The sequence below is a fragment of the Ostrea edulis genome, chromosome 10, assembly GCF_947568905.1.
Source record: "Ostrea edulis chromosome 10, xbOstEdul1.1, whole genome shotgun sequence".
NCBI classification, from domain to species: Eukaryota; Metazoa; Mollusca; class Bivalvia; order Ostreida; family Ostreidae; genus Ostrea; species Ostrea edulis.
In genome coordinates, this window is record NC_079173.1 from 23,731,864 (window position 1) to 23,747,014 (window position 15,151).

Below are 15,151 nucleotides of genomic sequence, written 5' to 3' on the forward strand. Positions count from 1 at the left end.
TCACTATCTAAGGGTGACCAATCAGCACTCGCCTTCCTGACCTGTCAAAATGTGATTGGAGAGAATTCAAACAGAAGTATGATGTAGGTTTATAATCCTCGACCTACAAGGTTTAATATGCTCCATTTCAAATCAAGATCATGCTTTCATTTCACTTGGCAATGTGATGAAATTGTGGTCAGAATTTGAATTTCGGTAAGTAAAGGTAACCCATGTTGCAACAATGTCAAAGGCTAGCAGTTTCCTAGGACTTACCTGTCATGTGTCATGACTTTCACTCTCCAACATATTGACAATGTAGTATTTAGGGTTATACGGATCATGGATATCGGGCCTGGGTAGCTCAGTGGTTAGAACACCTGACCAGTAATGCAGGGGTCCTGGGTTTGATTCCCGGTCCTGCCAAAGATTTTCTCCTCTCGCCTACAAGTACATTTGATGCCGTTGACCCCCCTGCACTGTAGATTGTCCTGACAGGGATGAAAAGAACCTGGTTTGTGCGTGTCTTCGAGGACAAATACTAGTTAAGGAGGAAGGAATGTAGTAGTTAGGGCTATATGGACCGTGGATATCAGCCTGGGTAGCTCAGTGGTTAGAGCACCTGACTAGTAATGCAGGGGTCCCGGGTTTGATTCCTGGGCCAGCCAAAGATTTTCTCTCTCCTATATATACTGCAACTAGGTCAACTTTGTCAAACCATGTAAGAGACCTCAGAGCTGTACAAAGCAACCTCCTTTAATTGATCGTTGTTTTATCTCAACAACCATAGAACAAAATGCTCAACAACATCTAATTCCCTCCATCTCGCTCTGTGTGTTACAATAGCTAAAGCTGTTTAAAGTTGGACAAATCAACTGTCACTGTAAATAAGCTTTTTCAACAACAATTTGTCTTGTCAAAGAAAATTTTTCACTCTTATTGAGACCTCACCAGTTGTAGGTGAAGTACCACAAATTTAGACATTCCTATGCTTAGTACTTCCGGCCGTAGCAGTGATGGTTCTTTAATGCACCAACAACTGCTGCGACAATGGACCTCCGTTTTTAAGGTCGCATCTGAAAGACCCGTGATTCTCATTTCTAAATGTCAAGTGTTCGGAGAAGCAATCACTTCATATGTTAAGGTCTTAGGTTTGACGTGGTCATCAGAGCTCAAACTCACAACCTCCTGGTTACAAAGTTCTACCACTGAGCTACCATGACAAGTATATTGCCAATGCCTGCCATGACATGGGACCTCCATATTTAATAACTGGTAGAAACTGTGCTTTATGTAAATAGAATGGACAAAAAAATCCTGCAATCATCATAACTTTAATCATCAGTCAAACACGCCTATAGTGTTTCTCAGTTTAATAAATAGAATCCCCATTATAATGTTCCCCATCATACATGGACATCCGCAATCCAGATCCCTTTTAATAAATATGATGCATTGGAAAAAAAAAATCCTAAATTAAAAAATCACTTATCAGATCTGGAGCTGCATAGCATTGTCACATATTTTTGTTTTAAAAACCCAGTTTTCAGAATTGTAACATGATTAAAATCTGAATGATTAAAACAGCAAGTAAAGTCATTGTTAGATTTCACAGGGTCTTCTAAAAAGATTGAGTACAGCTCAAAAGATCTAACTTTGAGTTCATAACACCAGCCTGCAGTCAGCAACCTAACCATAACACATCACTGAAATTGTAGTTTTCTTCACAAAGTCTAACCATTTAATAAAAACGAGTTTTCCGTCTACCATTCATCGGTAAATCAAAATGGCCACACTAAATGTCTCTAACTTAATATTTGATTTAAAATGCAGTTCATGTAAATATCTGAATTTTATACAAACATCTTCTTCCTTAAAAACTTAATGTTTTGATGTAAACATCTCAATTTTATACAATCATCTTCCTCCTTAAAATGTTTTGAAACTGAAAGTTCTTTTTTTCTTTTGTGTTCAGTTGAATCCTTCTGTAGACGTCCGTTTGTTCACGATGTACCAGCCACTGGTGAAGCTGACTTCCTCGGATCTGATTTCTGAGTTTCCTCAGTATAGTGCTTCTGTAACTGAAAAACAAAAATATAAAATTACAAACTCTGTGAAATTTCATCTGTGCAGGAGTCGTGAGAAATTGCTGTGTTATCTAAGTTGACAAAATGAAAGAAAGCAAAAGTGAGCAAGCTCAAATACCCCACACTCCAACATTGCTTGACAATGCCTCCTATAATGAATTGTAATGCTATGCTTTACTGCAAGAACAGGACAGATGAGCTCGAAATTCTAAGTTCAAGAGGGGCATAACTCCCAGAAAAATTATTGAATCAGAATTTCCTGAGAATAAGCACATCTACACAGTGTGTCCTTTACAACTACAAATTTTCATGAAATTCTCTTGAGCAGTCTCAGAGGAGTTGTGCTAACAAGAACAGGACAGGCTCAAAATTCTAAATTCAGTAGGGGCATAACTCCCAGAAAAATTATTGAATCAGAATTTCCTGGCAATATGCACATCTACACAGTGTCCTTATTAACTTTAAAAGTTTCACAAAATTCTGTTGAGCAGTCTCAGATGAGTTGTGCTGACAAGAAAGGGACTGACAGACGGGTCAAAAACATTTGCAAGACAATAATTCTTCCTTATACAGTGATCCCCCGTTCTAACGCCAACATTTGTACCTCGGCAATTTTGGCATTATAACGGGAATGGCATTATATCGGGGGAGGGGGGGGGGGGTATGTGTACAGCTGTCATAAGAAATCAAACAAATTGTTATATACTATATCGTGCTTTGAATGCCTGGATAATCCCAGCGTCCAGTGGTCGTAAATGTCTCATAATGGTAAGGGTATTTAATGATTTCCAGTTTTTGTTTTATGTCCAGCGCGCTTAGACTTCAGTGTATCCACCATACTCGGATTTCAAAAACAATACTGCATATTTGAACTCAGTTGATTATAATTTACATAACTTATTATCTGCTCCAAAATTTGATACCTTGAGGACTAATAGCGGATAATTGCCTAGGTCTGCTCACCGAAATTGTCCTGCCATTGATTGGCGATGATTAGCGGAGGTGTTTATAATGGTAATTGACAAAATCATACCTGTAAATAGGTTGGCGGATGGTGGTATGCGGGGGATGGCGTTATAACGGGGTTTTACATAGCGAGGAAAACAGGACTTTGAACTTTTTTGGCGATATGCGGGGGTGGCATTATAACGGGGCAATATAGCGGGGAATCACTGTATATTTCTTTACATTAAAAGTGGTTATCTAACATAGTCCAATTAGGTTTCTCTTCTTTTTGTACAATAGAAATTATTCTATTAGTCATTAATAAATATTCCCATGCCATTGAGAAATTTTGGTGGGGGAAAAATGGTTGCCATCACTTTCACAGCTAATGCCCCTATAAGCCCTGGGCAGCAGCTGATACTTACTATTTTTTTGACGTGATTAAGGAGTTGTCCCTCCTTGCCGTGACAGTTCTCTGGTTCGTAGGGTGGAACTATTCTGACTTCATCCATCACAACTATATCTTTGCCATTCCACTTCACTTCATTCAAGCTGTCAAAATATCACAGTTAGCCTTAATCCTAGGATCTACATGTAATATAATCTATATCTACTAGTTAGGTTGGTGTCTCGAATATTTTTCTTAGAGCTATGATCTAATATCATCCATACCCATTAGTCAGGGTGGTGTCTCCTGAATATTTTGCTTACAGCTATGATCTAATATCACCCATACTCATTAGTCAGGGTGATGTCTCAAGAGATTTTTCTTAAGAGCTATGATCTAATATCACCCATACTCATTAGTCAGGGTGATGTCTCAAGAGATTTTTCTTAAGAGCTATGATCTAATATCACCCATACCCATTAGTCAGGGTGATGTCTCAAGAGATTTTTCTTAAGAGCTATGATCTAATATCACCCATACTCATTAGTCAGGGTGATGTCTCAAGAGATTTTTCTTAAGAGCTATGATCTAATATCACCCATACCCATTAGCCAGGGTGGTGTCCGAGCTTCTTCCCTCTTTTTAATAGCCCATGTCATTCTGCATACAGGAATATTTTTGTCTCTTGATATTTCCCTTCTGATTGAAAGACAATTTTGTGCCATTCTGAATGAACACAAATTCAGTTGTTTTTTGTTTTGTTATTTTTTTTACTTTTGTTAATTGAGGCATGAACACAATCTAAATTTGCAGTTTTTTATTTGTTCGTTTAAGGTATGGGTGAGAATAAAATACGACTGAAAATGTTCCTGTATACAGCAATATAGCAAGAGGCCAGCAGGCATTAATGGTCACCTAAGTAATTATACTTAATAGTATCACTAGCCCCAAAGGCTATAAAAATTCATAATAATTTTCCTGTTCTGCATTCCAAAATATTCGTTATTTCAGGTCCCTTTTTTTTTTTTTTTTTTTTGTTCAATGGGAAAGACAGCATATGATCTCTCAGACACCATTTACTGATCTACGTGTAAAATCACAATGCCATCGAAACACCTGAAAATGTCTCAATCATTTCTAAGGCAAGGTATGATTACAGTCCCTGAAACGTTCTTCTTTCCCACTTGAACGGTGAGCGCACGCAGAGCAAACAGTGAATGCACTCAGAGCAACGCAGAGCGAATGGTGAATGAACGAAGAGCGAATGCTTACTGTAATGCAATTTGGTGAACAGTTGGTAAACAGTGAGCGAACTCAGAATGCAAATGCGAGCACAATATGAACAGTGAGTTAATGGTGAACGCAATACAAACTATTCATTTGGAATATTTTGGATGTTTTCCCTTTGATTGTACTTTTTTTCATAATCATGTACGAAAAAAGATATATACACTTATCAATGGATAAATAATAAATAAACCAGAATCGATAAACTGCATGTTCTACAGTTCTGAATATATTCAGTCCAAACAAAGCATAGTACATTTTTGTAAAAGTACTGAATGTATATTTCTCATGAAATGATCGCAAATTTCACATCAATTCATGCAGCAATCATACACAAACAAAATGCAAATTTCATGTGCACATTATGTACAGATGTACATGTACACATGAAAAAGCAGGGGAAAATGCATGTTTCAATTCATCTTCTATAATATTTAGAATGCTTGACCTTTTCATGATAAGTTATGAATATTGATGTGTCATATCGGGATACTATTGAATTTTGACTAATAATACATGGTATTTATTATTTAATGCACAATGTATGCACACGTTCTTTTTTCATATTTGTCTCTCTATCAAAATCAATACTTTCACTTTGGTGTTCCGAATGACAATGCAAAGACAAAAGACCGAACAGTGAATGCAAAACTGTGAACAGTGAGCGCACGGAAAAAATGGTAAAGTAGAACGCTACAGGGACTGTAATATTCATCAATTTTTGGCTTTATTTAAAAGAAACCGTGGGGTATGTTTTATTTCCTGATGACATAGAAACGATCATGCACAAACACCATTATTACCACCTCTTCAACAGGTATATATTTTAATGTATTACAGTAAGTTTTATTACTCATCCAAATCATTTTCAAGCTGTAATGTTTTAAATTTAGATAGGGCATACATTAATACTGTATCAAATGCATCCTTTAATCAAATCTGTAATAACAAGAGGTACTGTGAGCAATGCTCACTAAGAATACCCCCCGCTTACCCCAATCTCCCAAAGGGTGTTGGCAATAGGTATAAATTACCTCTTTCCTGAGTGTCAAAATATGGTATGCCTTTGTAGAAGAAAATGGAAGATATAGTCCGAACACAAATCCATGGCATAAACCAATAATTTTGACCTTGAGATCAAAGGTCAAGGTCATAAAGAGGTCATGAAAGTACATGACACATAGTCTCATGGTGATACACCCATGTCTTATGGTATGATTATGTCAAAACCCTAAAATCAATTTTGACCTCAAGTTCAAGGTCATATAGAGGTCATGAAGGTACCTGATACATCATCTCATGGTGATACACTCATGTGTCAAATATGGTATGCCTATGTCAAACAACAAAGAAGTCATGGCCCTGACACGAATCCATTGTAAAAACCTTTAATTTTGACCTTGAGGTCAAGGTCATATGGAGGTCATGAAGGTACATGACATATCGTCTCATGGTGATACACTCGTGTGTCAAATATGGTATGTCTATGTCAAAGAACAAAGAAGTTATGGCCCGGACACAAATCCACTGTATAAAACCTTTAATTTTGACCTTGAGGTCAAGGTCATATAGAGGTCATGAAAGTACTCAACACATCGTCTCATGGTGATTCACAGGTGTGCCAAATATGGTATGCCTAAGTCAAAGAAGAAAGTGAAAGAAGTTATGGCCCGGACACAAATCTGCACAGATAGACAGACGGACAGACAGACTGATTCCTATATACCCCCTGAACTTCGTTCGGGGGGTATAATTAGCAGTGGGGGTGTAGGTGTGTTCTTTAATGGTACTTTTCCCCTTCCAAATGATGACATGGGATAGCATCCCATTAAAATGGCACAAATTTAGCTCTAGACCCACTATTGAACGGTCTTATTCAACTGACTCCCCTTATAACTCAACATGCAGCACTCCATCATCATATGCGAGGCCAAATGAAATTAAAATTTTGGAGTTATTACCTACGTTTTGGAGTTGATACACAATTTTGGAGTTGTTACAGACATTTTGGAGTTGTTACACACATTTTGGAGAGGTTACACACATTTTGGGGGGGTTACACACATTTTGGAATTGTTACACACATTTTGGAGAGGTTACACACATTTTGGAGTTGTTACACACATTTTGGAGAGGTTACACACATTTTGGAGTTGTTACACACGTTCTGGAGTTGTTAAACACATTGAATTTGTTAGGTACATTCTGGAGTTGTTACACACATTAAATTTGTTTACATACATTTTGGAGTTGTTACACACATTTTGGAATTGTTACACACATTAAATTTGTTACGTACGTTTTGACGATGGAGTTGAATGCCCGCTGCCCTTCCGGGGATACACCAATGCCTATGTAATTCACCTGCCTTTTCTTCTCTTCCAAATTCTGTCGTAGCCTACTCTGTATCTATAAATAGATTGGTATTTTATTTAGTATACATGTACATGTATATCCTACCCCACAGATACAAGTAAATTTAACTCACAGACACTCTACATTTTAAATATCTATAATAACAAGAGGTACTGTGAGCAATGCTCACTAAGAATACCCCCCGCTTACCCCAATCTCCCAAAGGGTGTTGGTAATAGGTATAAACTACCTCTTTTCTGAGTGTAGAAAACAAATGGCATGACAAACCGAACCATATTGCTACTTCGATGTCCAGTGCGCATGACCTTTGACCTTTTGACCCCAAAATCGATAGGGAACATCTTCATCCCATGGGTAGTCCATATGTATGATATGGTGACTGTAGGTGGAAAGGATAACGCTTTAGAGCCCGGAAACCATATTGCTACTTCAATGTCCAGTGTGCTTGACCTTTGACCTTTTGACCCCAAAATCGATAGGGAACATCTTCATCCCATGGGTAGTCCATATGTATGATATGGTGACTGTAGGTGGAAAGGATAACGCTTTAGAGCCCGGAAACCATATTGCTACTTCAATGTCCAGTGTGCTTGACCTTTGACCTTTTGACCCCAAAATCGATAGGGAACATCTTCATCCCATGGGTAGTCCATATGTATGATATGGTGACTGTAGGTGGAAAGGATAACGCTTTAGAGCCCGGAAACCATATTGCTACTTCAATGTCCAGTGCGCTTGACCTTTAACCTTTTGACCCCAAAATCGATAGGGAACATCTTCATCCCATGGGTAGTCCATATATATGATATGGTGACTGTAGGTGGAAAGGATAATGCTTTAGAGCCCAGAAACCATTGCGTCTACAGACGGACGGACGGACAGACAGACAACCCGATTCCAGTATACCCCCCCCCCCCCCCCCCCCCCCCCCCACAACTTGTTGCGGGGGGTATAAAAATAAATATCTTCCTTATAAACAATAGTTTGTTTACAAAGACAATTCTATTACAGATATTTATAACGTCGAATACCTGTGCTTCAGCTATACATGTCAGTGAATAAGAATTTTCATGTACCTAGGTAAAAATGTTTTCCCTACAACTTGCATAGTTCTCTCTAGCATATATTAAATTTTTAGTCTTGGTGAGTTCTTTTCCTACAAACTTTTTTAAATTATTCTTTTAATAATTGGTTACAGTGTAGTAGTTTTGTATTGGAAAGAACAGTCTTGACATTTACTTTTAATAATTTCCCACCCCCCTTCCATTAAGAATTAAATAAACATTTTAAATCTTTACTGGAACATGAGAGGGGAAGTCACATGATCTCAGTAAAATTGATCATGTATTGCCCCAATTCATATCCCAATGAAGTTTTTAAGATTGTTTATTTCTTCTGTATGCATTTAAATTAAGATTCTAACCACATGTTGTACAACATACTAAAAGTGGATGGCCCAGAAATGAATAACTAAATACCTCTTCAAAGTAGGTTCAAATTCAATGATGACTATCATCAATAAGTTAAGTAGCAATTAATCATCAATATGGGTTAAGTTTATATAACAAGTAATTAACAATCGTATTTAACGATTAAAGCTTCAATGTTTTTGAAACTACTAGTAATTAGAAAATGAGAGTATCAATTTTCTCCCATTGCATGCAGCGAATGAATTCAGACTCAAATCAAATATTGGGGTTGATGTTATTGTGCAGTTGTGGAAAGAGAATTTCGTGAGGATTTCTGCAGTCATCATTTTTGTGGAGCTTTGACATGGAAGACTGTGACAGAGTGAATATCTAAATGTAAATATTTGAGATGGAGTGTTAGGAGGATAAATCGGAAGCCAACATCTGATTTAACTGAACTTGAGGAATTTCAGATCAGCACAACTTGTGTATGGATTTTATATGACACTTTGGATTTGTTTCTGCAGATAGTACACACCTAACTTTTCTGTGACCTTGATAAATTCCTATTGCATATTTTAAATACAGGAAGGCCTCTGATTGATTTGATTAACATTTTATTTTTATTAAATTTCTAGGTTGTTTTTTTATTACATTTTATTAAGTTTGGCCTGTTCATTGTGTATAATTTATTCATTATACACAGTACTGCAAACACTACAGGGATATAAGCCTGTCTAATATGCATATAATTTATTCATAGAAGGCAGTGACCTGGAAAAAGCCTCATTTTGCAGTGATGTCTACTTTCATTTATGACTGATATTACAGCATCAATTATAAACGGGGAAAAAATTCAAATGTAAAAGAGTTACATGAAATAACTTTCTATAACATATATATATATTCTATAATCCAAATAGAAAGAGTTGATATCACACAGTCAAAACAATTCAATAAAAAACCAGGAAAATATGCAGTTCCAAAATATATTTAAATCACTAGCACTTTCTGGATTTTAACATCCATCCTCAGGTGAATACAAATATTGAAAACCAGTTCCAAAATATATTTAAATCACTAGCGCTTTCTGGATTTTAACATCCATCCTCAGGTGAATACAAAAATATTCACCTGAGGATGGATGTTAAAATCCAGAAAGTGCTAGTGATTTAATTATATTTTGGAACTGCATATCTTTCAATTTAAAATTACAACCTCTACTGAAAAGGTATCAATGTTCACCTTTAACGGAATCATTCTTTATTCCATTAGCTGCAGTTACAAAAAATATTGGTAAAATGAATTAGAGAATACTGGTAATAACATTGAATATTGGGATTGAATCCTTTGAAACATCAGCACCCATCATGGGTCTTCTCTCAGAATGCAGTGTAACAGAAAGAAAACTCGTGGGTTCTGACGATGACTTTGAAATCGTGAAAACAATTTCAATGTTTCTTTTTCTAATGAAATTAAGAAATTTATCATAATATCCAGGCAACAGGTCAATCAACATTGTTAATCCTAAATACCATTACATGCATTTTGAAATGAGACAAACTTCTGATTGTCGGGCCCAGACAATGCCAGACATATCCATGTACTGGTCTGCTGTAGCATCTGGTAAATCAGACTAGTTAGTCACATTTCTTACCTACATATACTACACCAAAAGAGAAATCACATTTGAAGTCGTTCTGATAAAGATGCCGACATGTTTTGGTATTTAATACATTGTTTACATTACACCCCCTGCACATAGTATGTATCATATCAGTACATTGGTATGATCCTGTGTACTGATAAGATACTATAGGCAGGGGGTGTAAATAAAACTGTACTTAATTACCAAAAACAAAGGTGATTTAAAAGAGGATTCATATTTTTATTTTTATATTTTCTACAATCTGGAAGACAATCCCAGGTGAATCAGAAAACCTTACTAGAGTCTTTAACTGGATTAGGCCACAATTAAAAGAATGTTTGTTTCCCCTCCCCCGGGTCTAGTTTTTGAAACTGACCAGGTAGGCAGGTGATATTTTTTTTTTTTTAAATTCATATAATTTTATATGTATTGTCGGAAAAAAAGCAGATCTGTCAAACAGGGCACTGATTGTCTTCAATGCTTAACATCTGGAGAAGAGAACATTTATACTTCTATGTTGAGGATTGGTTGAGCTTCAATGTTTTATGTATTAAAATCCTGGAATGGCTTGCTGGCGTTGAATCTGTATGCTAATATGAATGCTCTGGATGTGTAATTTCTGTTTTCTTTACTCCGACATTTCTTTAAAAAACATTTAAAGAAATAAATGAAAATAAACAAAAAACATTTATTCTTGACTAGAAACAAGTAGAAACAAAAATCATAAACAACATGTTAAAAAGAATGACTTAGAGAGGATGAATATCAGACTAGAATTAACTGATTGTCAGACTAGAATTAACTATTTCTTAATTGGATTTCTCTTTGGGACTTCCAATTTTTTTGAACGACACAAGTCACAAACTGGCAGCACAACTTTAAAGTTTTTGCACAAGTCCTTGTCCTTTTGGATCTCTGTTGCAACACAATATGCACATATGTCTTTGCGGCCAACATCCGAGCTGTAGTATGCAAATTCAATGTGACTGGTACATGCAAGCTGGAGTCTTGTGAAAACGTTTCCATGTAGAACATCCCCTGAAAGTGACAAAAAAAAAACACTTGTCAGAGAAAAAAATTGATTTTAATGTTTTTGTGCTCTTTATTTTCTTTTTCAGATTACCCAAGGTTAAATTCAAAGATTCATCCCTACTTCCATTACTTCAATGATACAAATATTATAAAGATGTTATCATTCAATGACTGTAAATATAAAGGCTGCCAAAAACATAATTTCCACAGATTGTGCATTTAATACTGAATGTCCTTTTGGAGAGTGAAAAAGGGGAATATGCATGGTAGATGCAAACATGTTTTATCCTGCACATGTATATAAGGCCTACAAAAAGCATTTAAATTTTTGAACAATGCAAGGATACAGATTGAATGTGGACAAACACACAAATCCAATTTCTGTTCTTCTGACATTTTGTCATTTGATTAAAAAGATTTGAACAGTGAATATTCATCTTAGTTCATGTATCCATTGTTTATGATATTGATCATCATGATGATAAACAAATGAAAAAAATTTGGGCAGCACTTCCCCTAGGAATTTACCGTTTTTACACCCCCTACCATAAATTTCCCCAGACCAAAAGTTTGGGAACATTGAAGAAAGAAATGAAATGGTGTGGGACAGACTCATTTATAACTTTAAGACATGAGCCATACACCATCTCAAACCTACTTGATAGAAATATAATAATGCATATAAATTACCTGTAAATCTGGGAGAGGCTTCATCAATCTTTTGAGGGAGCTTTGTCAGTGTGCTGGACTTTCTCATCAAAACATCGAAAGCTGTAGGACATGTAGGAGGATTTTGACCTTTTGGTACATTGTTATTTGGTTCTAAGTCTCTTATCACGTCAAATTGTACATATTTCAATTTTTTATCAAAGTTGTGAACCACTTGTATCTGTTCTTCAAAATCTGGCTCAAAAGTTACACCGTTGGCAAGTTTGTCCGACATGGTGACAGTTACTTCGTCCAACTTGTCTATGTTATGGTCGCCGTCCGCTGTCAAATCATTCAAAACCTCATTCCATGTACAGTGTTTGGAGAAACTGTAGAGTCTGTTGACTATTATGGGCACAACTTTAGATGTGTGTTTGTATTTTATCTTTACAGTAGACGACAACGCTATTCTGTCACCCATTTTTTCAAGTATCGATAAATCCCGGTAACTTCCGAAAAAAGCAGAAGTAACGTCTAGAACCGACACGGAGCGGACACGATTTTTTTACGGAAATAAAAAAACAAAACATCGCAATTTTTTGGCAAAAAAACTTTTGACCCGGGCCCTTTTTTTTGACCCGGTCGGGGCGAGGGGAAACAAACATATTTTTATTTTTGGCCCTATGCATTTTCTGTATACTGATGCTGGTGAGTGGGGGTTCATTACATTCTTTTGTCACATACCTTTTGTATACTGATGCTGGTGGGGGGCCATTACATTCTTTTGTCACATACCTTTTGTATACTGATGCTGGTGAGTGGGGGTGGGGGGTCGTTACATTCTTTTGTCACTTTGATGTGGCTTACAAAGGATAAATTGATCATCCTTACATCGTAGACATCTCGCTTTCCACTGGCTGCTGGGGATTCTTAGAGAGTTAAGGTTTTACTGTGTACATTATCAAGTCCATTTTATTTCAGTACTCTTCAAATCTTCATCTACATAATACCTTGAATAATCATTCATTAAATAAAACAAAGGAAATATGCAATGTGCATTACTTACATGTATTAGCAATAATACATAAAATGGTGAAATGATGCAATGGAAATAAGCACACCACAGTTCACTATGAGCTCTGACAACTAACACAAGGGAAAATGGAGACTCTTTGTCGTCAGTAGCATGAACACTTACAGACGCCCAACATCAGACGTGTTCCAGTGGAAATACATATGCAATAACCTTGAAGACAGAGAAGGATCACCTGAGCAATATTCTGAGCTTGCCTGAATGCTTCATTGGTTGTTTATTGTTTAAAGTCCCTCTTGAGAATATTTCACTCATATGGAGATGTCACCACTGCCAGTGAAGGGCTGCAAAATTTAGGCCTATGCTCCGCGCTTATGGCCATTGAGCAGTGAGGGTTCTTTAGCGTACCACACCTACTGTGACACGGGTTGTCTATTTTTAAGGTCATCTCCAAGGACCGGTGACATTCACACCTGATGCCGAGTGCTTGGCGATGGAACTGTCACTACCTATTTTAACGACTTATGTCTGTCGTGGCCAGGATTCGAACCCCAGCCTACCGCATGCGGGACGAACGCTCTAACCTCTCGGCCACCGCAGCGGTTTCTGCAGTATACAGTTCAAACAAAAATGTTCAACAATGGGCTGAATCATCCTACAAATAATTAAGTGGGTTGAATGTCATTGAACTGAGTCGCCTGACGTTCTGCTTAAGGAGGTAAGCTACATCAGAGAAATTTGATATGGATGAAAAGTGGAGGATATGAAGAACAATATTTTGAAATTGAAAACTTTAAAATTTACTTTATTTAGTCAAAAAATACAGTTTTCAATGGTAGAAAGCAATCTGAAAAATTTTTTAAAACCCCTGCTGGACTCGAACCCGTGATCTACAATTCAGAAGTCAACGTGATAACCTACTGTGCTACTCAGCTATGTGATAACAATTTAAATGAATAGATAAATATTGCTAATATTCATATTTTCATCCATGTTTTAAAAGGAAGTCAGCCATTATGACGATGTAGAGTACATCCTTAAGGGCACTTGGTGCAAACCAATAAAAATGGATGTATGGGATGATACAAGTTGATATACATTTTTTGAGGTCTAATTTGGTTGTTAAAAAGTACAAATATAAAATTCCTAAAAAACAAGGGACTGCTATATTTTCTAAGACATTCAAACTTCAAAAGTTGAAATATATTATCCCTCACAAATATAAATTTTCCCCACTCTATCGGTCTTAATAACAAACCATGGGAACAGCTTACATTCCATTATTATGTGTAAAAACATAAAATTTAGTTTTGTTTTCAACATTTTTGAAAGAAAAAGTTAATTTGTAGCAAATGTAGTTACAGGTAACAAAGATTGCATTTAATCAACATCTTGTACTAGTATATCTGAAGACAATTTAAATCAAACTAAAATATCCTTGTCATGTGATTACGTAATAGCACTAACTGACGCGGAGTGGGCTTCTACGATTAGCATGTTTACCCACGAAATCCAATATGTGTCACTTCATCCTAAAATCTGTTGCAGTTGATTTCTTGTCATCTGTTATTCACATCTGGTTGATGACCATGCTTCCAGTGAGATGAAACATTAAATTATCAGATACTTACAATGTCCATTTTTTGAGGCCATTCTTCAACTTGACGTTTCGTGTAAACAAAGCGCAATATGCATCCACTACTGAATGTGGTGACTTAAAAAGGATACTGATCGCAAGCATTTTTGTTCCTTCATCGAAAGCTAAAACTTCGCCCTGGATTTTCTGGTTGTAACACGTCGTACATGAGACAATACTTCCGATATTAAAATATTCCCCATCTTGGGCAGCCATGTCTATCTTCATTTTTTTTCTCTCTTTCAACGCCGGTTCCGCACCAAATATTCAGACGATGTACAATGCGTAAAAAAAAAATAATCTAAATCAAAATTATAAAACTAAAATTTATTATTCAAATTTATTTCGATTGGTGTGAGTTTAATTAAATCATAGATTTAAGATATCTAAAAAATAAATGAATAAATAAATTAGAAAAATATGGCGTCATATTTTGTGCTGACATGTTTCATGGGCGGATCAAAGAGTTTATCTAGTTAGAGCATTTCCAGCCAGCAGAAAACTTGTTTTTTCCGAACTTGACGGAAAGACTTGAGGTTGCAATTGAGTATCATGGTACGTGTTAGATAAATCAATAACATCAAATAGTATTTTACTCTGCATTGAAGCAAATATGAATCCAATATATAGCGCATAAAACATTAGGCCTAAATTGTGCAAAGGGGGGAGAAGGAAACATTTCC

General features: G+C 36.3%; 2 protein-coding genes across 2 annotated transcripts; both read right to left on the reverse strand.

The window, feature by feature from the left end:
* Window positions 1-1,297: 1,297 nt before the first annotated feature.
* LOC125665582 (protein LSM12-like) lies at window positions 1,298-14,761 on the reverse strand. The gene is made up of 5 exons (XM_048898291.2): window positions 14,561-14,761; window positions 12,595-12,728; window positions 6,986-7,095; window positions 3,437-3,563; window positions 1,298-2,060 (listed from the first exon to the last, which is right to left on the reverse strand). Exons 1-5 carry the CDS (start codon window positions 14,694-14,696, stop codon window positions 1,983-1,985), a joined length of 585 nt encoding a protein of 194 aa, XP_048754248.1. The 5' UTR covers window positions 14,697-14,761; the 3' UTR covers window positions 1,298-1,982.
* LOC125655061 (uncharacterized) lies at window positions 10,788-12,388 on the reverse strand. The gene is made up of 2 exons (XM_048885214.2): window positions 11,842-12,388; window positions 10,788-11,157 (listed from the first exon to the last, which is right to left on the reverse strand). Exons 1-2 carry the CDS (start codon window positions 12,278-12,280, stop codon window positions 10,922-10,924), a joined length of 675 nt encoding a protein of 224 aa, XP_048741171.1. The 5' UTR covers window positions 12,281-12,388; the 3' UTR covers window positions 10,788-10,921.
* Window positions 14,762-15,151: the final 390 nt, after the last annotated feature.